Source organism: Hemitrygon akajei, chromosome 5 (genome assembly GCF_048418815.1).
Source record: "Hemitrygon akajei chromosome 5, sHemAka1.3, whole genome shotgun sequence".
NCBI lineage: Eukaryota > Metazoa > Chordata > Chondrichthyes > Myliobatiformes > Dasyatidae > Hemitrygon > Hemitrygon akajei.
In genome coordinates, this window is record NC_133128.1 from 66,725,515 (window position 1) to 66,751,241 (window position 25,727).

General features: G+C 42.8%; 1 protein-coding gene across 9 annotated transcripts in view; it reads right to left on the reverse strand.

The window, feature by feature from the left end:
* dmd (dystrophin) overlaps nt 1-25,727 on the reverse strand; it is a 1,932,045-nt gene that overhangs the window by 1,003,221 nt on the left and 903,097 nt on the right. For all 9 annotated transcript variants that reach the window (XM_073045659.1, XM_073045653.1, XM_073045656.1 and 6 more), the window contains one exon: nt 6,605-6,784. In XM_073045659.1, coding sequence (XP_072901760.1) covers nt 6,605-6,784 — 180 coding nt within the window. The remainder of the gene's footprint in view (nt 1-6,604; nt 6,785-25,727) is intronic.

Sequence of the window (25,727 nt, forward strand, 5' to 3'; positions counted from 1 at the left end):
TCCACTCATTGGAAACACCTGTGTACTTCGGCCTCAGAGATGACCAAGCTGCAGGTCTCCTCCGGGGCTCAGTACTGGCGGCATCGAATCGAGCCTAAAAAAGATTTAGCTCGTCTGGGAGAGAGGCATCGATGTTGAAAACTCCATTCTGTTTAGCTTTGAAGTCTGCGACTTTGCACAGACCTTGCCATAAACTGCATGCGTTGCTGGTGGAAAGTTGAGTCTGAATCTTGTCTCTGTATTGCTCTTTCGCTGCCTTGTTGACTTTGCACAGATTGTAGCTGCATTTCTCACATCTTCATTTTAGTCCCTGATCAGCACAAACCTCTGCTTTTATTCTCCATTACAGTTCACATGTTTGTCAAAGGTACATTGATTCCATTTCCAAGTTTATAGTCTGAGTTTTTAAAAAATCTTTTATCTTTTTTGCTTCCTTTGCTTCAATTTTTACTATCTATATTCATCCTGGTTTTCAGTCATGTTAATAAATTGACTCCTAACATGTGGCCTTTCTTTCTGCTTTATTGTGTTCTTCTTCATGGAAATATTAATAGGCTCTAATAAAACCAACTTCTCCTTCAAGGCTATCCACAGTTCAATACCATCTTTGATTCCAATTTTCTATAATCACCCCTTTAAACAGGCCTGCTCTAATTAAATACTTTTACGAAGGAGTGAGCCATACTCTATTCCAGGGGTGTCAAACTCATTTTAGGTCACGGGCCGGATTGAGCAAAATGCAGCTTCATGCGGGCCGGATCAGTCGGACGCATGCGAACGCAGCTTTCGTTGTCTCCGTTTTTTCAGCCTGCTCTCATGTGTCTCAGTCTCTGCTATAACTACAAAGTGTTTCACTTTACAAATTCCGTTTCTTATGAAGAAGACTGTCGAGCAAGACTGCCGAATAAACACTAAAAATCCTGAAAACCTGGTACCTGAATAAACTCAGCATTAGCCATATCATACACCATAGGCGCTTCGATTACTGGGGCCAGCTTTAATAGTAATTAGATATTATCTCACGGGCCAAAGATAATTCCACCGCGGGCCGGATTTGGCCCGCGGGTCTTGAGTTTGACATATATGCTCTATTCCATTGCAATGCTAAATTTTATTTTGCTATGACCACCGCTAATTCAATTTTCCACCTCATTCCCCAGAACCAAGTTTGACATTCTTCCTTACTCATTCACCTTATTTTTTCCTGCCCTAGCTTTCTTTAAAATCTTAGTACATGGCAGTGATTCCCAATGGGGGATGTATTGCTCCCCCCAAGGGAATGGTTACATGTCCTAAGTGGGCATTATGGGAAATAGAAGTCATCAAGATTTTTTTTGGAGAGGGGAGGAGTGGAGTGGTAAGCAACACCTCAACTTGAGGCATGAGACCTGATCAACAATGTTAACTCGCTGCCACTGTCATCATCCAAAATGCATTTCCAGTTTGTGTTAGTTTTATATTTTAATTTAGCCCTGCTAATGATGGATAAGTAAGCACTGCATGATCTCAATGAGTCTGAAGTGAGTGAAGCCTTGAATTCTGCTAAAAACCAGAAACTACAGAAGGTGCATCAATACAATGTAACATATCTGGAGCATAGATTCATGCTGTTCCCATCAGATCAGCGACGCCCCATGTGTCTTATTCGTAATACTGTACTGTCTAATGAAGCCATGAAACCATCAAGATTGCAGGAACACTTCCATAAAAGTCACCCTGAAAAGGCTATTTATGGTATTATCCAGTTCCATAAGATGAAAGAAGCATTTGAAAAGCATTGCACACTCAGGTCATTTGCCAAAAAAGCTAAAAATGACCTTGATAATGGTCTCATTGCTTCTTATAACAATTCCAAAATGATAGCTATGTGTGGAAAATCTCAGACAATTGGTGAAAGATTAATAATGCCTGCTATATCAGAAGCGCTCACCATTGTTCTCAAAATAGATACCAGTATTTTAAAATCAATTCCTTTGAGTAATAGCTCTACAGCTCATCGTAGTGACGAAATGAGTGAAGGCACTGAGTATCAACTGTGCACAGAGCTACAAAAAACTGAATTTGAATACAAATGCATGAGTCAACTGTGCAAGACGGGGCATTGCTAATGGCATATATATGGTTTATCAAAAATGGAAAAGTTTATGAAGAGTTTCTCTTTTGTAAAAAGAAAAAAAGTATCAGCGGAGAATCAATCTACGATGAGCTCAAAATGTTTATTGAAGGTAAAGTATTCCGAATAGGAAGAGGATTTCTTGTGCTACAGATGGAGCAACATATATGACAGGTCATCATGCAGGTTTAGTGGCTTTTATAAAAAAAGAAATTCCAAGTCTGTTTGCAATCCATTGTGTAATTCATCATCAATGACTCACAGCCGAAACCTCAGCCAGTGACTGTTTCAATCATAACTCTTGTGATATCTGCAGTCAACAAAATTAAAGCTCATCCATTAAATAGCAGAATATTTCGCCAGTTATGCCAAGAAAATGATGAAGAGTTTGAATGCTTGTTTCTTCACACTGAAGTGCTTTGGCTGTAAAAATAGCTGTTGCTTAAAACACTTCTTTGACCTTTTTGACACTACGGTTGAATTTTTGCTCGAAGTCAATGAGCTTAGGAAACAAAATTGAACTTCTACTTGGAGATGTTCCATACCTAGCCAATCTGTATGACAATATGAACATTCTAAATATGAAACTGCAGGGTGAGCATTTGAATTTAATTCAGACAATAAGCATAGTGTTCACTTTTATGAGAAAATTGGAAATATATAAGCAACACATTGGGAGAAGAATGTTCTCACAGTTACCCTACATGGAAAGTATGGCACTCGCTTTCACAGACAGTGACTTGCAGAAGTACTGCTTACACCCAAAGTAACTGAAGAAGGATTTTCAGAATCAATTCCAAGATTTGAACAATCTGGAAATTCTAGACTGGGTAATTAACCCATTTCTTTGCAAGGTGGAAGAACAGGAGGAGAGCTTGGAAGAAGAAATTATTGAAATTCAGTTTGATGAAGAGTCAAAAATGCTTTTCAAAAATGTCAGCTTTGGTGGTAAGTGGCTACAGTATTACACAAAGTTTTCTGGTCTTTGGAGAAGAGCCAATCTGCCCTTCATTGCATTTTTATCCTCCTAATTTTTTGGAAGAGGCTTCAGTGCACTGAACCACATACTAATAAAATCCCAGAAAACACTTGAACATTATTATGTATGGGGACTTAAGGCTTTTGCTGTCACAACTTGAACCAGTTATTTCAATGCTTGCTAAAAACCATCAAGTTCAAAGATCACATTGATATCAAAGGGGCTGTACAGCACACCAGTACTGTGTAAGTTAAGTTTAAAGACAAATAAAAATTTAAAGCAGAAATATTTTTTCTCATTTTAGCATACGGCAGACATGTTATTACACTATGGGGGCATCGGAAGGTATATTGTGCCTAAGAGTGGCATTGGAAAGTATACAGGTGCTATAGGGGGCATTGGGCTAAATTAGGTTAGGAAGCACTGGTGATTGGGAATATCTACTACCAAATCTGTTCTTTACAAGCAGGTAAGCAGTCAGTGGCCACTTTATAAGATATACCTATACACTTGCCATTAATCCAAATATCTCATCAGCCACTCATGTGGCAGCAACTTAATGCATAAAAGCATGCAGACATGGACAAGAGGTTCAGTTGCTATTCAGACCAAATATCAGAATAGGGAAGAAATGTGATCTTAAGTGACTTGGACTGTGCAATGATTGTTGGTGTCAGACTGGGTGGTTTGAGCATTCCAGAACCTGCTGATGTCCTGGGATTATCATGCACAGTCTCTAGAGTTTACAGAAAATACTGTGAAGAAGTGAATAAGCTACAGCAGCAGAAGACCATAAACATACACTCAGTGGCCACTTTATTAGGTACAAGTAATACCTAATATAGTGGCTGTTGAATGTATATCTTTCCCCCCTCAACAATCTGTGTTCGATGGAATTAGATACCACTGAAACAGTATATGTTATATAATAGTTCCAAATTGTATAGATTGTTCATCAAATGCAGTTTGCATCTTGAGAACTGGCGAAATAGAAGCTTAGAGAGATGCCCAAACTCAGATCTGACCAAGTTTTTAAAGCAAATTACAGAATTATATTAATTAATTAAAGCTGGACCTCAAATCAATGAATTGATAATCTCTGATTAATTCAGGTATTCCGTTCATCACAATGTTAAAAGCTGCAAAGGAGAATTCCAGTCATGTGACTACCAAGTGCTTCATCTGCAACAATCAAATGAATAAAACAATTCAACAAAGTTTGAATTTCAGTCACATTTTATCTGAATACCAAAATTTAGAATGAATGGGTAATTTTAAATGAGAATCCTACAGAGCCAGAAATTCAGGCTAGAATATATTTAAGCTAAAATAACCAAAAGAACCAGGAATATAGGTCTTAATCAGGATGATTCAATAAATTAATTCCAATTTTATTGTAGCAAATTTTGGAATCTTTGCAAACGGTATGCACATAATCTGTGTCTATTGATAGGCTGTAATTATTCAATCAATTGAGCAATTATCACTATATGCAGCACCGCTGTAGTGAAACTCCATTAGCTGCTGTAAAGTATTTCCATAGGGATAGTAACAGGAATCATTATTGTTTTAGCTGCTGCATTAGCAGGGAGCTCTCCCTCACAAGCCTAAGTGTGCCCGAGCTTTTTTTAAATTTCCACTAACTTCAATGGAAACAATAAAGGGCAAATTGCCACATGAAGTGTCATTCAACGGAATGAAGAAAATTGTTTTTCTTCAAGAAACTTACAGAATTTGCTAACCTTAAATAGCTCTAGTATTTTCTAAAAAGGTGTAAATACTGTTGAGAACATCCAAATAACCATTTTCAAATACACAACAGGTTCTTTTCAAAGGCACACGGGACGGTAGAGGAGGCCATGGACAGACATGTCGGAGTGGGAGTGGTCTGTGGAATTGAAGTGTGTGGCCTAGGTAGCCTCCTGCCTGCCGGCATGAACTCCTGCCTAGGTAGCCTCCTGCCTGCCAGCATGAACATCCAACTCACAGACCTCCGTTGATACCCCTGCCCCCCCCCTTACCCCATCCCTATCTATAATTTTAGTCTGGTTCTCTTTCTCTCTCTTTTTTCCCCCCTCACTATAATCTCCCCCCAGCCCTACCTTTCTTTCTCTTTTATTTCCCATAATTCTCCATCTTCCCCCTAGCTCATTTCCCTCCAGCCTATCACTTCCCAGCTCTCTACTTCATCCCTCCCCCCACTTCTTATCCCCTCTCCACCATCCCATGTTACTTCACTCCTGATGAAGGGTTTCGGCCCAAAACGTCGTCACTACCTCCTCTCATAGATGCTGTCTGGCCTGCTGAGTTCTGCCAGCATTTTGTGTTTTTATTAGGTTCCTTTCAAATATTTTTTAACTTTAAAGGGATAACTTCTGTCTGTTCAATAATCTCCCATCCACCATTCAGGCTGAAATTTGTTGAATCTGCACCCCATTCTGACACAGTATCCTCTGCTGCTCTGGTCACCAGAATCAGGTTTATTGACATTGACACATATAATGAAATTTGTTGTTTTGCAGTACATACAATAAGTTACAAGTTAAAGAAATAGGTAGCGCAAAAAGAGAGAAAAATAGGTCGTGTTCATGAACAGTTCAGAAATCATGGACAGTGGAGAGGAAGAAGCTGTTCCTAAGGTTTTGAGTGCCTATCTTCAGGCTCTTCTCTGATAATAGCAATAAGAAAGGGGTGTGTCCTGGATGGCGAGGGTCCTTAACGATGGATGCCAACTTCCCCTTGATGGAGGGGAGACTCATGCTCTTGATGGAGCTGGCTGAGTTTCCAATCCTCTGCAGGTTTTTCTGATGCTGTGCATTTTCACCTCCCTACCAGATGGTGATGCAGCCAGTCAGAATGGAGAAATTTGCCAGTCATTGGTGACATACTAAATCTCCTCAAACTCTTCACGAAATATAACCACTAGTGTGCCTTCTTCATGAGTTGAGACCAGGATCGATCTTCACAGATATCGACACCCAGGAACTTGAAATAGCTCACTCTTTCCACTGCTGGCCCCTTGATAAAGACTGCTGAATATTGTCCCAACTCCCCCTTCCTGGTCCACAATCAATTCCTTTTTCTTACTGAGGTTATGTGAAGATTATATCATATAAGATCTCAGACTTTGGTGCAGAATTAGGCCATTTGAACTCCAACATTCAAACATTCCCGTTTTATTTTCCCTCTCAACCCCATTCTCCTGCCTTCTCCCTGTAACCTTCGACATGCTTACTAATCAAGAACCTTTAATATCTGCTTTGAATTCCATCCAATATCCTGGCCTCCACGGCAATCTGTGGTAGTATATTCCACAGATTCACCACCCTCTTGATAAAGAAATTCAACCTCATCTCTTGTTCTAGAGCAACGTCCTTCTATTCTGAGGCTATGCTCTCTGGTCCTAGGTTCTCCTACTACTGAAAACATCTTCTCCATGTCCACTCTAGAGTCTGTCTTTCAATATTTGGTCATTTATAGCACTGGAAAATGAGATGTTCAGATTTACTCACCAGCAGAAGATTAAGCCATTCTTCGGCCCGTGATGTGACTGCTATCCAGTTACAGTTCAACAGACTGAGCTTATCATCAACGACATTGTTACTCTTTCCCAACATGGCCTTCAGACTCTCACCAGTCTCTGTGATGCTGTTCAGCAGTAGCCGTCGCTTCTCTATGTCTTTCTGTGTACCCTATAAAATAAGATCATGTTAATGCAGAATAAGGAATCAATGAAGATTTTTAAAAAGGACATTAAAATAATGAAGATCAGGAACATCATAATCAGCTATATTTCCCCTCCCCCCATAATACACCTTTTATATTGTTGGATATGAAAGTTCTCCTTCTCATTGAAAACAAAAGAGCAATGGAAACCTTCCTCCGGCACATTGCATCTTTCTAATGACACAAGCTTGATATTCTTGATTAAATCATTTGGTTCATGGTGCTGCTGCCAAGCCTTTCTTGGTGATGGAGTAAGACTACAGGATGCACCATGCATGGGAGAGTTCTTCCAAGAACATGAATGAGCACTGATCAGCTAGCTGATGGAGGATGGTAGGTGATCACCCTGAAAAGATTTTCTTGCTAACGTTTGATCTAATACCTTGAGATTTTGGATTCTGCAATCAATTCCGAGTACCCCCATGGCTCCTACCCTCCCCCCCCCCAATCTGTGTACACTGTTAGGCTCCCTTTGGTAGGTCAGGACCTATCTTGTATTTGTGTTGGAAGACTTTCACATCAACTGCCAGGTGTTCTTTGAACAGAACCATGCTAAGTTGTTTGATAAATATCCAACACTGTGATCCTAGTCTGCAGACTAATCCCGAACATGGTAAATGCTGTGAGGAATATCAACAATAACATGCAGAGCTGAGGTGATTTCTCTTTGAGTTATAGCCATCTTCCTTGGTGCTGCTTTTTCAGTCTAGTCAAGTGGATATGATCCCCATTGACTTTAATTTCCAGAGTAAATCATGAAACATCACGGCCATCTATGATGGTTTGAGTAATATTCAAACTGACATTATTTCAAAGATGCTGGTAGATCTGCTCTGAAAGATTTTGTAGAATAATTAGAGTATTTAACAAGTTAAAGAATGGATATACACTCAGTGGCCACTTTATGAGGTTCCTCCTGTACCTAATAAAGAGGCTACTGAGTATATTCCCATGGACTTCTGCTGCTGCAGCCCATCCACTTCAATGTTCTGAGTTGCACATATAGAGATGCTCCTCTGCACACCACCGTTGTAATTGAAGTTACTGCTGCCTTCCTGTCAGCTTGAACCAGTCTGGTCATTGTCCTCTGATGTCTCTCATTAAAAAGGTGTTTTCACCCACAGAACTGCTGATCACTGAATGTACTTTGCTTTTTGCACCATTTTTTGTAAACTCTGGAGACTTTTCCTTGTGAAAATCAGCAGTTTCTGAGATACTCAAACCACCTTGTCTGGCACCAATAATCATTATACAGTCAAAGTTACACATTTCTTCCCTATTCTGATGTTTACTGATCTCTTGACTATGTCTGGATGCTTTTGTGCATTAAGTTGCTGCCGCATGATTGGCTCATTAGACATTTGGATTAATGAGCAAGTGTTCAAAGTTCAAAGTAAATTTTATTATCGAAGTACATGCATGTCACCTTGCATAACCCTCAGATTCATTTTCCTGTGGACATAATCAGCAAATTTATTGAATAGTAACTAAAACAGGATCAATGAAAGTTCAACCAGAGTGCAGAAGACAACAAGCTGTGCAAATGTAAATGTAAATAAATAGCAATAAATAATGAGAACATGAAATAACAAGATAAACAGTCTGTACAGTGAGATCATTGGCTGTGAAAAAATCTCAATGGATGGGTAAGTAAGTTACCCCTTTGTTCAAGAGCCTGATAGTTGTGGGTTAGTAACTGTTCTTGGACCTGGTGCTTCGAATCCTGAGGCTCTTGTACCTTCTACCTGATGGCAGCAGTGAGAAAAGGGCATGTCTTGGGTGGTGAAGATCTCTGATGATGCATGCTACATTCCCATGACAGCATTTCACGTAGATATGCTCAATCATTGGGAGGGCTTCACCTGTGATGCACTGGGCTGAATCCATTACCTTGTGTCGGAGTTTCCATTCAAGGGCATTGGCGTTTCCGTACCAGACTATGATGCAGCCAGTCTCTACTACACATCTGTAGAAGTCTGTCAAAGTTTTAGATGTCATGCCGAATCTCCGTAGATTCTGGGGGATGTAGAAACACGACCATGCTTTCTTCACAATTGCACTTAAGTGCTGAGTCCAAGACAGATCCTCTGAAATAGTAACACTCAGAAATTTAAAGTTGCCTCTCCATCTCTGATCCTCTGATGAGGACTGGCTCATGGACCTCTGGTTTCCCTCTCCTGAAGGCTACAATCAGTTCTTTGGCCTTGCTGACATTGAGTGAGAGTGAGAGGTTGTTATGACACCACTCAGCAAAATTTGCACTTTTCCTCCTGTATGCTGAATCATCACCATCTTTGATTCGGCTCACATTGTAGAGGTGTACAGGTATACCCAATAAAGTGGCCACTGCGTATAAATTGTTTTGGCTTCAGATAACATGGCTATATTTGGATAAACAGCATTTATTTGCTATAAGTGGGCTGAAATCACCAACCCTCCCTTAAGATTCAACTTCTCACCTACACCGTGGAGACAATTCACAGTGACTAATTAACCTGCTGATGCACATCTTTAAGATGTGGTTTGAAACTAGATGACAAGGAGAAATTCAGAAGCTCACAGAGAGCACCCACGGTAACGACTGAACTCAGGCCTCTGGTGATGTGAGGGAGCAGCTTCACACAGCTTGCCACACTGTGTTGACCATCCAGTGTCAATTAGAAGAAAAAGTTATCAGATTAAAGAATATATTCAATATCCATAGCAAAAATTGTTATATCAGACAACAGCAAGAATGTAATGGAAGAGGAGGAGATTGTGAGGATGTTGGTTTGAAATCTCTAATTATGAGAAAAGACTAACTTTGGAATTTTGAAAGGATGCTGTGGAAAAGATTATTTGGAGACTGGAACTACTGAAATCTTGAGCTGATTTACATGGTACAGGGATGAGACTTTGAAGAACCAAGAACTGAGAGATGGGATATGGGATTATGTGACAAAACTATATTTTTGACCAGCACACATACATTGAGCTATAAATTCTATTCCCATGCTGTAAACTTGTATGACTCAATGGACAATGGCGCATTGGTCAAAGTGGTAGGTGCGAACAACAATCAGAATCAAATTCACTCAGATTTTAAGTCGTAAGATGTGAAAGAAAATTACTTCCATTCTGGCTGAGAAAAAAGATGCCAGATTTTTCCACATATGAATTAACATGCATTTTGTCGTATAAAAAAATACTTTCGCATTTCCTCATAGTAAGTTTGAAGAGCTCAAGAAGTTCTTTCGTCACAAAGTCTGTCATTTTCAGTCATCTGCCTCAACCATTTTGGCCCTTACTCACCAAGCTGAATTTCTGCTTCTCCCCAGCTCCATTCCTTGAATTTTGATCATTCTCAGATTTCTCAGTTTCCTTTCAAGCTTTCCAAAGCTTACCTTGTCCATCAGACATACCTCCTATTCACCTGAGCCACGAACCATCCACATTTCCTTCCTCGCCCTAATGTTTATTTATGCCAATTGACTTTCTTCTCAGAAACAGAGCCTTTTTCTGAAAATCTGCTGACATTAATTCTCTCTATGAATCAACTACTTGTTTCTGTCCAATCCGTCACAAGTTGAACCCTTGTAGACTGTCTGATCTTTACTGACATCAATGAACACATAAGATACTGCTCAGGTTCATATTAATGTTTCACAAAAATACTTCCTATAAAACTTCTAACCCTGCCACAAACCAAAATACCTTTCATCAATGGTACTGGTAACTTCCTCATCCTTCAACTTCCTCTGGCTGTTGACGTGACTGACCCATCCAACCTCAACTTTTGTCCATAATCATACAACTGAATGAGACCCTAGTTGCTTGGCACCCTCTTAACTGTTGAAGCATACCAAAGAATTATCTTGTCTTCCACTTACTGCAGAACCATGTCCAATGCTCTCCAAGTATCTATCTGTGACACTCACCCACTTCTCACTCATTTACCATTTCTCAGCAACATCACCCTGTATAACCGAGGCAGATTTAATCATTTATGCTATCACCCAACGCTACTGTACCACCCTCCCTCAATCCCTTCTCTGCCACTAGGATTTTCTTGCCCAACAGCAGCCATGAAGTAAACAGAATGTTCCTCCATCTCAGCACATCAGGGAGACTCTGTTGACAGCGCACAGACAGCTCAATTCCATTCTCAAGTCAGGAAATCCAACTCTCCCCCCTCCCCCCCAAAGGGAATGTCTGTAATTGCACCAGACTGTTTACTACATTGGACCTATGGTGGCCACAAAATCAAACAACCAGGCAATCAAAAGGGTTACTCGATCCCCTTTGTAATGTTGCAGCGCACCTGAAAACTTGACTTTTCAGACACAATCCATGCCATTCTATCTCCTTTATTCCAAGCAGTATCAATGGGAGATCACCTAATGTTCTGATCTGAGTTCTAAATTGCTCCAAACATTACTAAATTTTCACTCATCTGTTGTTGACCCATAAAGGTATCAATTTATGCTGGGACTTGATTTCAAAATTCTCATTCTTGGCTACAGCCTCATCATTACCCAGATCTCTCATTTTCTGCAATCCCACAATATGCCACATGTCCATGCTTTTCCAATTGTTGCCCTTGCAGGAAATCCACTCTTCAAACTTTCTACCCGTCTTTCCTTATTTAAAACCTCTCTGTTCAGCTGATCATGTGGTCAAATACCCCACCCAGTTTGTGGGGAGGTTCACTTTATACATTATTAAGTAATACCTTCATGTTTTACTGAATATAGTTTATAAGAATCTCATTTTTTAATGATTTATCATTCAAGAATATTGACTCTAGGCATCTAGCAAAATGAAGATCCATTAAACATCTTTCAATAACCCTGAAAGGGAAATACTTCAAAATTTATACAAATATGAAAATTTGAAGCATTAATCAGGCCATAAAGAGAAAGGAGCAGAATTAGGTCATTGACCCATTGAGACTGCTCCGCCATTTCATCATGGCAAATACATTTCCCTCTCAATGCCATTCTTCTGCCTGCACCCCAAAAGCTTTCCCACCCTGGCCAATTAAGAATCTATCAATCCCCAGCTTAAATACACCCAGTGACCTGGACTCCACAGCAGCCTGTGGCAATGAATTTCAGAGATTCAACACCCTCTAGCTAAAGAAATTCCTCCTCGTCACTGTTATAAATGGACATCCCTCCATTCTGAGGCTGTGGCCTCTTGTCCTAGATTTGCCCACCACAGAAAACATCCTCTCCACATTCACTCTATTTCAAACTTTCAACATTTGATAGGTTTCAGTGAGATCCCCTACATTCTTCTAAATTCCAGCAAGTCACAGAGCCATTAATCGCTCCTCATACGATAAACCTTTCATTCCCGGAATAACTCCGATGAACCTCCTCTGGATCCTCTCCAATGTCAGCAGATCCTCTCTTCAATAAGGGGCCCAAACTCCTCACAGTACTCCAAGTGAGGCCTCACCATAGCCTTATAAAGGCCTCAGTATTACATCCTTGTTTTAGGTTCTAGTCCTCTCAAAATGAATGGTAACAATACATTTGCCTTCCTTACCACCCACTCAACCTGCAAATTAACCTTTAGGGAATCCTGCAAAAGGACTCCCAAGTCTCTCTGCAAACCTGAATTTTGAATTTTCTTCCCGTTTAGAAAATAGTCTATTCTTTTATTCCTTCTACCAAAGTGCATAACCATACATTTTCCAACACTGTATTCCATTTCTTACTACTTTGCCCATTCTCCTAATCTGTCTAAGTCAGAATCAGATTTAATATCAATGGCATACGACATGAAATTTGTTAATGCTACGACAGCAATGAAATAGATGATAAATAAAAATAGAGAAAAAACTGGAATTACCTTAAGTATATATATGTCTATTAAATTGTCAAGGTAAAGTAAGAAGTGCAAAAAAAAAATAGGTTGTGAGGTAGTGTTCATGGATTCCATGTCCATTTAGAAATCGAGTGGCAGAGGGGAAGAAGCTGCTCCTGAATTGCTGAATGTTTGCCTTCAAGCTTCTGTACCTCCTTCCTGATGGTAACAATAAGAAGACAGCATGTCTTGGGTAATGGGAGTCCTTAATGATGGATGCTGCTTTCCTACGGCACTACTCTTTAAAGATGTCTTGGATACTATGGAAGCTCCCACCAATCAGCCTATGCTCTATTCATGCTGGTATCTTTCCTGTAACACCATGGGCTCATAGCTTGATAAGCAGTCTCACATGTGGCACCTTGTCAAAGGCCTTCTGAAAATCCAAGTACACAACTTCCACCAATTCTCCTTTGTCTATCCTGCTTGTTATTTTCTCAAAGAATTTTAACAAATTTGGCAGGCAAGAGTTTCCCTTTAGGAAACCTTGCAGACTATAGCCTATTTTATCATGTGCCTCCAAGTACCCCGAAACCACATCCTTAACAACTGATTCCAATATCTTCCCAACCACTGAAGTCAGACTATAATTTCTATTCATGTGCCTTTCTCCCTGCTTGGAGTGACATTTGTAATTTTCCAGTTGTCTGGAACCATCCATAATCTAGTGATTCTGGAAAGATCATTTCTAATGCCTTCAGAATCTCTTCAGGTACTTCGTTCAGAATCTTGGGGTGTAGTCCATCTGGTCCAGGTGACTTATCTAGCTTCAGACTTTTCAGTTTCCTAAGCATCTTCTCCTTAGTAATGGCAACTACACTCATCTATGCTCCCTGACACTCTTGAACTTCCACCATACTGCTTCTGTCTTCCACAGTGAACACTGATGCAAAATACTAATTCAGTTCATCCGCCATTTCCTTGACCTTCATTAATATCTCTCCAGCATCATTTTCCAGTGGTCCAATATATACCCTCTCTTGTCTTACTCTTCATTTATCTGAAAAAAAACTTTTGGTATCCTCTTTGATATGGTTGGCGAGCTTAACTTCATATTTCATCTTTTTGTCACTTGTAGTTTTTCAGTGGCCTTCTGTGGGTTTTTAAAAGTTCCTGTAAACTTCCCACTAATTTTTACTCTACTTTATGCCCTTTCTTTTGCTTTATGCTGGCTTTGACATCCCTCATCACACACAATCATGTCATCCTGCTATTAGAATACTACTTCTTTGGGATGTACCTATCCTGCCCCTTCAGAAATGCTCCCATAAACTCCAGCCATTGCTGATCTGCTGTTATTCCTGCTAATGTCCCTTGCCAATCAACTTTGGCCAGTTCCATTCTCATGCCTCTCTAATTTTCCTTACTCTTCTGTAATACCCCTGACTTTAGTTTCCCCCACTCAAATTGCATAATGAATTTTATCAAACTATGATCTCTGCCTCCAGTGGGTTCCTTTACCTTAAGCTCCCTAATCAAAACTGGTTTATTATACAACACCAAAACAGAATAGTTGATCCCCCAGTCGGCTCAACCACAAGTTGCTCTAAAAAACTTGTATTGTAGGCATTCAATAAATTCTCTGTCTTGGGATTCAGCACCAACCTGATTTTCCCAAATACCTGCACATCCAAAACCCCGAAGACTACTGTAACATTGCTCTTTTGACAAACCTTTTCTAACTCCCATTGTAATTTGTAGCCCATATCCTGGCTACTGTTTGGAGGCCTGTATTTAACTCCCATCAGGGCCTTTTTACCCTTTCAGTTTCTTAATCTACCCACAAGGATTCTACACCTTCTGACACTATGCCACTTCTTTCAAAGGATTTTATTTTATTTTTAACTAGCAGAGTCACACAATCCTCTCTGCCTACCTGCCTGTCCTTTTGATACAATGTGTATCCTTGGATGTTAAGCTCCCAATATAATCTTCTTTCTGCCATGACTCAGTGATGCCTAAAACATCATACTTGACAATCTCTAACTGCAGTACAAAATACCTACTTATTTTGTATACTGCGTGTATTCAAATATAAAACCTTCAATCTTGTATCCAACACCTTTTTCAATTCTGTCCTTCTTTTACACTTTATCTCATTCCACTGACATCAATGTTGCCCTGTCACTTGCCTGTCCTTCCTGACAGTTTCACTACACAGTGCCTCTGCTTATAAACAAACAGCCCTCTCACTCTGGTTCCCATTCCCCTGACAAATTAATTTAAACCTTCCCCAACAACTCTAGTAAGCTTGCCTGCAAGGATATTGGCCCCCTCAGATTCAGACCCTATAGACTTCAAAGCAGTGAGGTTGCTGTCAGAGTGGAGCAGTGCAGCTCTCACTGTTGAATGATGAGATGTATTATTATGGGCCAATGTATAAGCTACCAGAAGGAGTCTACACTACTTGAGTTTTTAAAGGGGTGCATCAAGGCTGCAGCAGGCTCCTGCATTCATGCAAAATAATTTTTTTTTTTAGAAATATTTGGTGACAGCCCAACTTAAGAAACAGTATGTTCCCAGAATTCAAAGCTGCACATTGTTCTTGGAAAGGTGCAAAGTGATGAAATATCTGGTGTCTACCAGAGCCAGGAAGTCTTCCAGCCAAATCTACAGTAATAGAAGAAGATAGTCACAAAGATGAATGCCAGTGTCCAACTCTAACGAGGCAATAAGTTCAATGAACTTACTCACACAATTATGGTTATTGAAAATCTTTACAAACACCTTTTCCAACAAAAGTTGCCTCGAACACTGCTCAGTTAATCACATACACTCATCAACCCAAACAAAAACAAATTGTGCATCAAAAGCAAACAAGCAAATGCTTCACCTTACCCTCCCACGCTGACAATTCCTGCAAGAAATATTTCACAGTTACCACAACCAGGATAGCTTTTTAACCATGATAGCAAATGGACCGAGACCCTTCAATTAAATACTTGTTTCTTTCTTGAAGGTCAAGTAATACATGACTGAATCCTCATTCTACATCCCTACTCTCATATTGTACTTCTGCCTCACCCTATATTCTTTTGATTTACAAGCTACAACTTACAGGACCATTGCCCCTTCTCCAAAGCAAATACCTTAAAACTGCGACTTGGCCAGGTGTAGAAGCAAGAAGATTATTTTGATGACTGGGCAATCACTTAGTTGACCACCTATAACTGTCCAGCTCAGGTGATGACACTGGGCCATATTGAGAATATTGCAACACACAGTGAGACTCAATACATGCTGGGCATGAAGCTAAGCTCCAGCAAGAATGCAGCACCTTGCTGGAAGGTGACATTGTAAACTCATTTTGCTGCCAAGAAACTTTTTAGAAGACCTCAATGAAGCAGGTTTCAGGGGAGTGGCTAAGGGTGCACAAAAGGAAGTCTTGATAGTTTGGGAAGACTTGCCGGAAAACCTGTGTGCAATATTCAGGAATATTGCAGAGACTGGCATCGTTTGCCCAAATGAGTGTCACCACTTGACACCTTACTACTCTATCCCCATGTGTCACTAGTTTCAGGGAGCTATGCACTTGTACCCCAAGGTGTCTTTGTACAGTAATGCTCCTCAGATCCCTGCCATGTATTCTAAATAGCTTAACGGAATTTCATTTCCCAAAAAAAGTAAGCTCACAATTGTCTGGATTAAAACCTATCTGCCACTGTTCTGCTTAACTTTCCATCTAACATTTGTCATGCTGTATCCTTAGACAGCCTCATAACATAGAACAGTTCAGAATTTGCAGAAAAAATGGAAACACCTCCTTTTCCTTGGGAGAGAGAGAATCTGCGGTATGTCGAATGCCGGATGAAACGTGAAATCTTTGGGGTAACTGCAAGTCTATGTCTTTGCTATTTCTTTGCTCACACTGTGCTCAGAGGTGGTACCGACGCTTGCTTTTTTTTGCTGGTGGAGGGAGGGGGGATTGTTGCTCGCAGCCGCTTACACGCGGGAGGGAGGGGAGCTGGGAGGAGGGGGACTTTGGAGTTCTGTTTTTCTGTTGTTCATTCTTTGGAGCACTTTTCTGTTTTTCTGGATGTTTGCAAAGGAAAAGCATTTCAGGATGTATATTGTATACATTTCTCTGATATTAAATTGGACCTTTGAACCATTCACCCCACAATGTTGTACTGATCTTGAATCTGCTTCGTCATCTACCACTTCACCAGTTTGTATGTCATTTACAATCTTACTAATCAGGCCAGCTATCTTCTCATTCTATGTAATTACATATATCAAAAACAACAAAGATTTCAGCACCAATTCCTGCTGTACACCACTTGTTACTTAAATTTAATCAAAGCGCAAAGATAGATGATCGCATTTGTTGAAGGCAAATCAATTCAGCTCATTTACAGTGCTTCAAGTTTCTGCAGTGCCCAAAGCACAACATCTTCAATAATTTCATCACTTAACTTCCTTCTACCAAAGCTGTTTACTGGTGATTATACCATGGTCAATTCCAAACAACATTCAGTTTTTGGTTTATATTTTATTTATTTAAAAATACAGCATAGAACAGGCACTTAAGGCCCAACGAGCCACACCACCCAGCAAAACACTTATTTAACCCCAGCCTAATCACAGGACAACTTACAATGACCAGTTAACCTACTAACTGGTATGTATTTGGACTGTGGGAGGAAACTGAAGTACCTGGAGGAAACCAAAGCATTTGGAGCAAACCCACGTGGTCATGGGGAAAATATACAAACTCCTTGCAGACGGCGCCAGAATTCAATCCTGAAATCTGAACACGCCAAGCTGTAATAGCGTGGCACTGACCATCATCTGGCAAATAATACTTGTGCTGCTCAAGTGTGAGACAATGGCCAGATCCAAGATAAGATCTCACCATATCCCAAGGCATTAAAATAGTTAATTCAAACATGTGCAAAACTCATCCCTTGGAGATTGGAAACTGATAATTGGGTGGAATTAGAGCATGAAGTCTGCTTATCACTTATATTTTCCCTCTCAGAACTTCCTCAAGTATTCCAGAAAGTTCAATCTGTTTCATTAGACGTGCACTGAAATTATTAACTCATGCACATTTTCTTATTGCTGAAGTTTTTGCCCTGTTGCAATGATATTTTTCATATGTTCCATTACAAAGACCACATAATGTCTGATTGCCTGCACAGTCCCTGCTTGTACTGAAAACAAAATTTACTCAAATGTCCATCAGACCATCTGCAGTTACCTGCAGATAGAGTAACAAATATCAATGAGCCAATCTCCTTTGAAAATTTCAGAACCCTCTGTTCTTCAGAGATGGTTGGCATTCAAAATGAAAATTTCTTGTCCTGGAATATCTCAGTGGAATATTCTTTAGACCACAATGTGGAATATTTGCATAGTAATGAGATTATTAGTACTTTATACTGCCAATTTATATAACAGTTTTCTTTTATATTACAGTTGCATTAAAATTTAATTAAAACTTGAACCAACTGGCCAGGCAACTGTCAAAATATATGGCAAGTAGCCATCTTTTGATGCTTCACCATTAATGAGAATGGCAATATTATTCTCCTGCCAGAGCAAAAGCAGAACTCACTTAAAATTTTATTGTCTCTTTGAAAGTTATTATGCCACCTTGTCAACATCCCAGCATGCTCTTCCTCTGTATCATAATAGGCCCTGACCCATCAGAAAGTTCCAAACCACATGTACCAAAGACTTCCTATTTATCACCACAGAACTCTTTTGATCTGCTTTTGGAGAAGAAAAACACATTGGTTACTTCATTCTGCAATGAAGCTACTTTGTCAATCTCAAGTGAATGCAAGAGACACCATGGAAGAGGTGGCAATTGAAACATCTAGTTAAAGAAACCTCTGCTACATCAATAGTGTATTATGGCACTATTGTGGTGACCCACTTCCCAGCGCACTTGAACCGGCTCACAAAGTGGCGCGCACCGGCATTGAGGCCGGTCCCAAACAGGGCGCCAAGTCTGCTTCACCAGCAAGGGGAAAAGCCCGCGCACGGGATGGGACTGTGAATATGCGCCCCCTACAGCATTCCTGCCCGGGGAGAGCGGGAACAGGAAGGCTTTAAAGCAAGACCGCGAAGTTTGAATAAATCTCTTTTGCAACTGCAGCTCACCGACTACACACCGCTACAATTGGTGACCCCGATGGCCCAAACGATATTTGGACCGGAGATGAACGACGCCGCATCTGTTCATGCAGTTTCTTTAAAACTGCCAAGCTTCTGGACACTGCGATCTCACCTTCAGCAAGCAGAAGCCCAATTCCACATTCGGCAGATAACCTCAGATTCCACACGTTACTACTACATGGTGAGCTCCCTCGACCAGGAGACAGCCGCCCAGGTTGAGGAGTTCATACAGTCGCCCCCGGAGGACAGCAAATACACAGAATTCAATGCCCCGCTCATAAGGACTTCCGGACTCTCACGGCGCGAGCGAGTTGCCCGCTTACTGCACCTGGATGGTTTGGGAGACAAGCCGCCATCGGCTTTGATGAACGAGATGCTGTCCTTGGCCAGAGGTCACAAACCCTGCCTCATGTTTGAGCAGGCATTCCTGGAGCAGCTGCCCGAGGACATACGCCTGCTGCTATCCGACACGGATTTCAGCGACCCCTGGAAGGTGTCAGCCCGGGCGGACGCTGTGGAAAGACAAGAAGGAGAGTGGGACGTCCATCGCACAGATCACCAGGCCACGCTCCTGGCAGCAGAACAGACCGGGCCCAGCTGCAGAGCCCACTAACCCCAGAGGCAGGGGTGAGGAGACCAACAAACAATGGTGCTTCTACCATCAGCGGTGGGGGCAGAAGCCCGCCGCTGTCGCCCACCCTGCAAGTTCCCAGGAAATGCGAGGGCCAGCCGCCGCTGATGGCTATGGTGGCTGGCCATCGGGATAGCCTCCTGAATGTCTGGGACAAGCAGTCGGGACGCCGCTTTTTGGTCGACACCGGAGCCGAGATCAGCGTCTTACCTCCGACGAGTTATGACACCCACAACAGAGAACCGGGTCCCACCCTGAGGGCCACGAACGGCAGCACAGTAAGGACCTACGGCACCCATACGGTGCGGCTACAGTTCGGATCCAGCCGGTTCACGTGGGACTTCACACTGGCTGCCGTAGCCCAACCGTTCCTGGGAGCAGATTTTTTGCGAGCTCACAGCCTACTGGTCGACCTGCAAGGGAGGAGACTGGTCCACGCCAAGACTTTTCAGACGTTCTCCCTGTGTGAAACCCAGTTGCCGGCCCCACACCTAGACTCCATCACGCTGTCCGACAACGACTTCACCAGAGTCCTGGCAGATTTCCCATCGGTTCTGGCACGGCAGCCATGCTCAGACACGGCGTACAGCACCACATCCCGACACCCCTCCACGCCCATGCTTGAAGGCTTCCCCCGGACAAGCTCCGCCTGGCGAAGGAGGAGTTCAAGAGGATGGAGGAATTGGGGATCATCCGGCGGTCCGACAGCCCATGGGCCTCCCCCCTGCACATGGTGCCCAAAGCAGCAGGGGGCTGGAGACCATGCGGCGACTACCGCAGGCTGAACGAGGCTACAACACTGGATCGCTACCCTGTGCCGCACATTCAGGACTTTGCAGCAAACCTGCACGGCGCACAGATCTTCTCCAAGGTAGACCTCGTCCGGGGATACCATCAAATCTCGATGCATCCGGACGACGTCCCCAAAACGGCACGCATCACCCCGTTCAGCCTTTTCGAGTTCCTCCGCATGCCGTTCGGCCTAAAGAATGCCGCACAGACTTTCTAGCGGTTAAAGGACACGGTGGGACGCGACCTGGACTTCGCTTTCATCTATTTGGACGACATCCTCAAAGCCAGCAGCAGTCGTCAAGAGCATCTGTCCCACCTCCGGCAACTCTACGCCTGACTGAGTGAATACGGTCTAACAATCAACCCGGCCAAATGCCAGTTTGGGCTCAACACCATTGACTTCCTGGGCCACAGGATTACTAAAGACGGAGCAACCCCTCTGCCCGCCAAGGTAGACACAGTCCGCCACTTCCCCCGACCCAACACAATCAAAGGCCTTCAGGAATTCGTGGGTATGGTGAATTTCTACCATCGCTTCCTCCCCTCAGCAGCCCGCATCACGCGCTCCCTGTCCACCCTGATGTTGGGTAAGGGCAAGGACATTACCTGGGACGAGGAGTCCGTCGCCGCTTTCGTTAAAACCAAAGAAGCCTTGGCAAATGCCACGATGCTAGTGCACCCCAGAATGGACATCCCTACCGCCCTCACAGTGGACGCATCTAACACGGCAGTCGGTGGAGTGCTGGAACAACTCATCGAGGGTCGCTGGCAACCCCTGGCGTTTTTCAGCAAACACCTACGACCACCTGAACTCAAATACAGTACTTTCGACTGGGAACTGTTGGCACTATACCTGGCAATCCGGCATTTCAGGTACTTCTTAGAAGGTAGGCCCTTCACCGCGTTCACGGACCACAAACCGCTTACCTTTGTGTTCACGAAAGCATCCGACCCCTGGTCGTCCCGCCAGCAGCGACATCTATCCAACATCTCCGAATACATGACAGATGTTCGGCATGTCTCAGGAAAGGACAATGTCGTGGCAGACGCTCTCTCCAGACCTAACATCCAAGCCCTGTCCCAGGGGGTGGACTATTCAGCGCTGGTGGAGGCGCAGCAGGCAGACAATGAGATCACTAGTTACAGAACTGCAGTCTCCAGTTTGCAGCTCCAGGACCTCCCCGTAGGCCCAGGTGAGAGGACCCTACTCTGTGACGTAACCACCGGCCAACCCCGCCCCATCATCCCGGCAGCCTGGCGGCGGCACGTTTTCAACTCCATTCATAACTTAGCGCACCCCTCCATCAGGACAACAGTCCGGATGGTAGCCAACAGGTTTGTTTGGCACGGACTCCGCAAGCAGGTCAGTGAATGGGCCAAAATGTGCATGCAAGGTGCAGCGGCACACCTCGTCAGCCGAGTTGGTGTACGGCACACCCCTGGTCGTCCCAGGAGAGTTCATACCAGCCCCAAGGGGGCAAGAGGAAGAACCCGCAGCAGTCCTGGACAGACTACGTGAGAGGCTCGGTAACCTGGTCCCCATACCCACTTCACAGCATGGGCAGAACCCGACCTGCGTACCCAAAGACCTGTAAGTTTGTTTTTGTATGCCAGGACGGACACCGGACACCGCTACAACGGCCCTACGAGGGGCCGTTTACAGTGATCAGAAACAACGGGACCACATTCGTGCTGGACGTTGGGGGGAGAGAGGAGGTTTTCACAGTGGACCAACTCAAACCGGCCCATGTGGACTTGGCGCAGCCGGTCGAGATTCAGGCACCACGGCGCAGTGGCAGACCTCCCAAACAGGGACCGACCTAGACTGAGGACATTGGAGGGTGTATCGCCAGTTCTGAGGGGGTGGGTTATGTGGTGACCCACTTCCCAGCGCACTTGAACTTGCTCACAAAGTGGCACGCGCTGGCATTGAGGCCGGTCCCAAAAAGGGCGCTAAGTCTGCTTCACCAGCAAGGGGAAAAGCCCGCGCGCGGGACGGGACTGTGAATATGCGCCCCCTACAGCATTCCCGCCTGGGGAGGGCGGGAACAGGAAGGCTTTAAAGCGAGGCCGCGAAGTTTGAATAAATCTCTTTTGCAACTGTAGCTCACCGACTACGTGTCGTTATTTCAGCGCTGCGTGTCGCACACCGCTACACTATCACCCTGAATCTGGTAATAGAGACTTGCCCTCCAGAATAAGTTTTGCATCTGGCTCAGCTGTTTTAATGGTTTAAAAAAGAATGTTATCTGCTCGGCATTACAGAGAACCTTTCAGGTATGCTTTGTTCACCAAGAGAGGAGCAAATTGGCTCATCACCTCGAAGTTCATCTACTCCCTCCTATAAACTTTGTGATGCAAAGTTGTTGCCAACTTTTCATTAATACCCAGTTTGGATTTTATTTGGACCAAGCACTCCTGACCTGATCAGAACCTGGTCCAAATGTTGATCAAAGAGAGGACCTTCATAGATAATGTAACAGTGACTGCACTTAACATGTGGGCAACATTTTACTGACTATGGCATCAAGGAGAAATGATTGACAATGTCTATTGTTCATATGAGAAAGCAGTCCGCAGAAGAAGCAAGAGAGTAGCAGTTGTTAGAGGTCAACGACTTCAGCCCCAGGTCATCATCAGTTGCAGGCTTTCATCAGGCTGTGTGTCCTCAGCCTATCCACCTTCAGCTGATTCATCAATGACCTTCCTTTCCCCTGTAAGAACTGGAGATGTTTGCTGATGACTGGACAGACAGAGTTACCAGTCATTTCATACTTGTTGAGATGTGATGATTCCATTCAGAACTCAGCAAAGGAAACAGCCCACACAACCCACAGGACAATAAGACATAGGAGCAGAATTAGGCCATTTGGCCCATCAAGCCTTTTACACCTTTCAATCATGGTTGATCATTTTTCTCCACTCGTCAGTCTCACTCCCTGGCCTTCTCACTATAACCGTGACCAATCAAGAACCTATCACGCTCTGCCTTAAATACATCCAACAACCTGGCCTCCACAGCTGCCTGTGACAATAAATTCCACAAATTCACCACCCTCTGGCTAAAGAAATTTCTCCACATCTCTGTCTTAAATAGGCGCCCCTCTATACTGAGGCTATGTCCTCTTGTCCTAGATTCCCCCACTGTGAGAAACATTTTTTCCATGTCTACTCTGTCTAGGCCTTTCAACATTCAAAAGGTTTCAATGAGATTCCCCCCCCCCATCCTTCTAAATTCCAGAGAGTTCAGACCCAGAGCTATCAAATGTTCCTCATATGATGTCCCTTTCATTCCTGGAATCATCTTCGTGAACCTCCTCTGAACCCTCTCCAATGCCAGCACATCTCTTCTTAGATAAAGAGCCCAATACTCAAGGTCAGGCTCTTGGATTTTAGACCTCTTGAAATGAATGCTAACATTGCATTTGCCTTCCTCACCACTGACACTACCTGCAAGTTAACCTTTAGGGTGTTCTGCACAACGACTTCCAAGACCCTTTGCATCTCAGATTTTTTGGATTTTCTTCGTGTTTAGAAAATAGTCTGCACATTTATTTCTACTACCAAGGCACATGGCCATGCATTTTCAAACATTGAATTTCATTTGCCATTCTCCTAATCTGTCTAAGTCCTTCTGCAGCTTACCTGTTTCCTCAACACTACCTGCCCCTCCACCAATCTTAATACTATCTGCAAACTTGGCAACAATGCCATCTATTCCATCATCTAAACCATTGATATACAGCATAAGAAGTGGTCCCAACACAAACCCCGGCTGAACACCACTAGCCACTGGCAGCCAAACAGAAAAGGATATTTTTATTCTCACTCGCTGCTTCCTACCAATCAGCCAATGCTCTAACCATGCCAGTAACTTTCCTGTAATACCATGGGCTCTAACTTGGTAAGCAGCCTCATGTACGGCACTTTGTCAAAGGCCTTCTGAAAGTTCAAATATACAACATCCACTGCATCCTCTTTATCTATCCTACTTGTAATCTCTTCAAAGAATTCCAACAGGTTTGCCAGGCAAGATTTTCCCTTAAGGAAACCATGCTGACTTTGTCCTAACTGCCCTCTGTCACCATGTACACCAAACTTTATCCTTAACAATTGACTCCAACATCTTCTCAAACACTGAGGTCAGGCTAACTGGTCTACAATTTCCTTTCTGCTGCCTTCCTCTTTTCTTAAAGAATGGAGTAACATTTGTAATTTTCCAGTCCTCTGTCATCATGTCAGAGTCCAATGAGTTTTGAAAGATCATTATTAATGCCTCCACAATCTCTACTGCTACCTCTTTCAGAACTTTAGGGTGCAGTTCATCTGGTCCGGGTGACTTATGTACCATTAGGTCTTTTAGCTTTTTGAGCACCTTCTCCCTTGTAATGATAACTGCACTCACTTCTCTTCCCTCACACCCTTCAACAACTGGCACACTGCTAGTGTCTTCCACAGTGAAGACTGATGCAAAATACTCATTTAGTTCATCCTCCATCTCCTTGTCCCCTGCTGTTATTTCTCTAGCTTCATTTTCTAGCAATCCTATATCCACACTCATCTCTCTTTTATTTTTTACATGCTTGAAAAAGGGCATTCACTGTCCACTTTGATATTGTTTGCTTCCATATTTCATCTTTTCCCTCCTGATGATTCTTTTAGTTGCTCTCTGTAGGTTTTTAAAAGCTTCCCAATCCTCTGTCCTCCCACTAATTTTTGCTTTGCTGTATGCCCTCTCTTTCACTTTTTCATTAGCTTTGAGTTCCCTTGTCAGCCGCGATTGTACTGTTTTGCTCTTTGAGTATTTCTTTGTTTTTGGAATACATCTATCCTGCACCTTCCTCATTTTTCCCAGAAACTCACACCATTTCTACTCTGCTGTCATCCCTGCCAGCATCTCCTTCCAATTTACTTTGGCCAACTCCTTTCTCATACCATTCTACCCAAATACTGCTACATCAGACTTTATTTTCTCCAGATCAAATTTCAAGTTGAACTCAATCATATTATGATCACTGTCTCTTAAGGGTTCTTTTACCTTAAGCTCCCTTATCACCTCTGATTCATTACATAACACATAATAGCTGATCCCTCAGTAGGCCCAACGTCAAACTGCTCTAAAAAGCCATCTTGTAGGGATTCAACAAACTCAATCTCTTCAGTTCCATTACCAACCTGATTTTCCCAATTTACCTGCATGTTGAAATCTCCCATGACTATTATAACATTGCCCATTTGACTCACTTTTCTCTTTCCTGTTGTAATCTGTGGTTCACATTCCAGCTACTATTGGGAGGCCTGTATATAACTACCATCAGGTTCCTTTTATCCTTGCAGTTTCGTAACTCAAAGCACATAGTATTCAGCAATCTGGATTACATTCAACACAAGCTGATACTTGACTTCTGACACTTGCGCCACACAATGACAAACACTGACCGTCTGTAATGTGGAATAGTCTGATCACTAACTCACATTACTATCACTGAGAAAGTTACTATGCCACC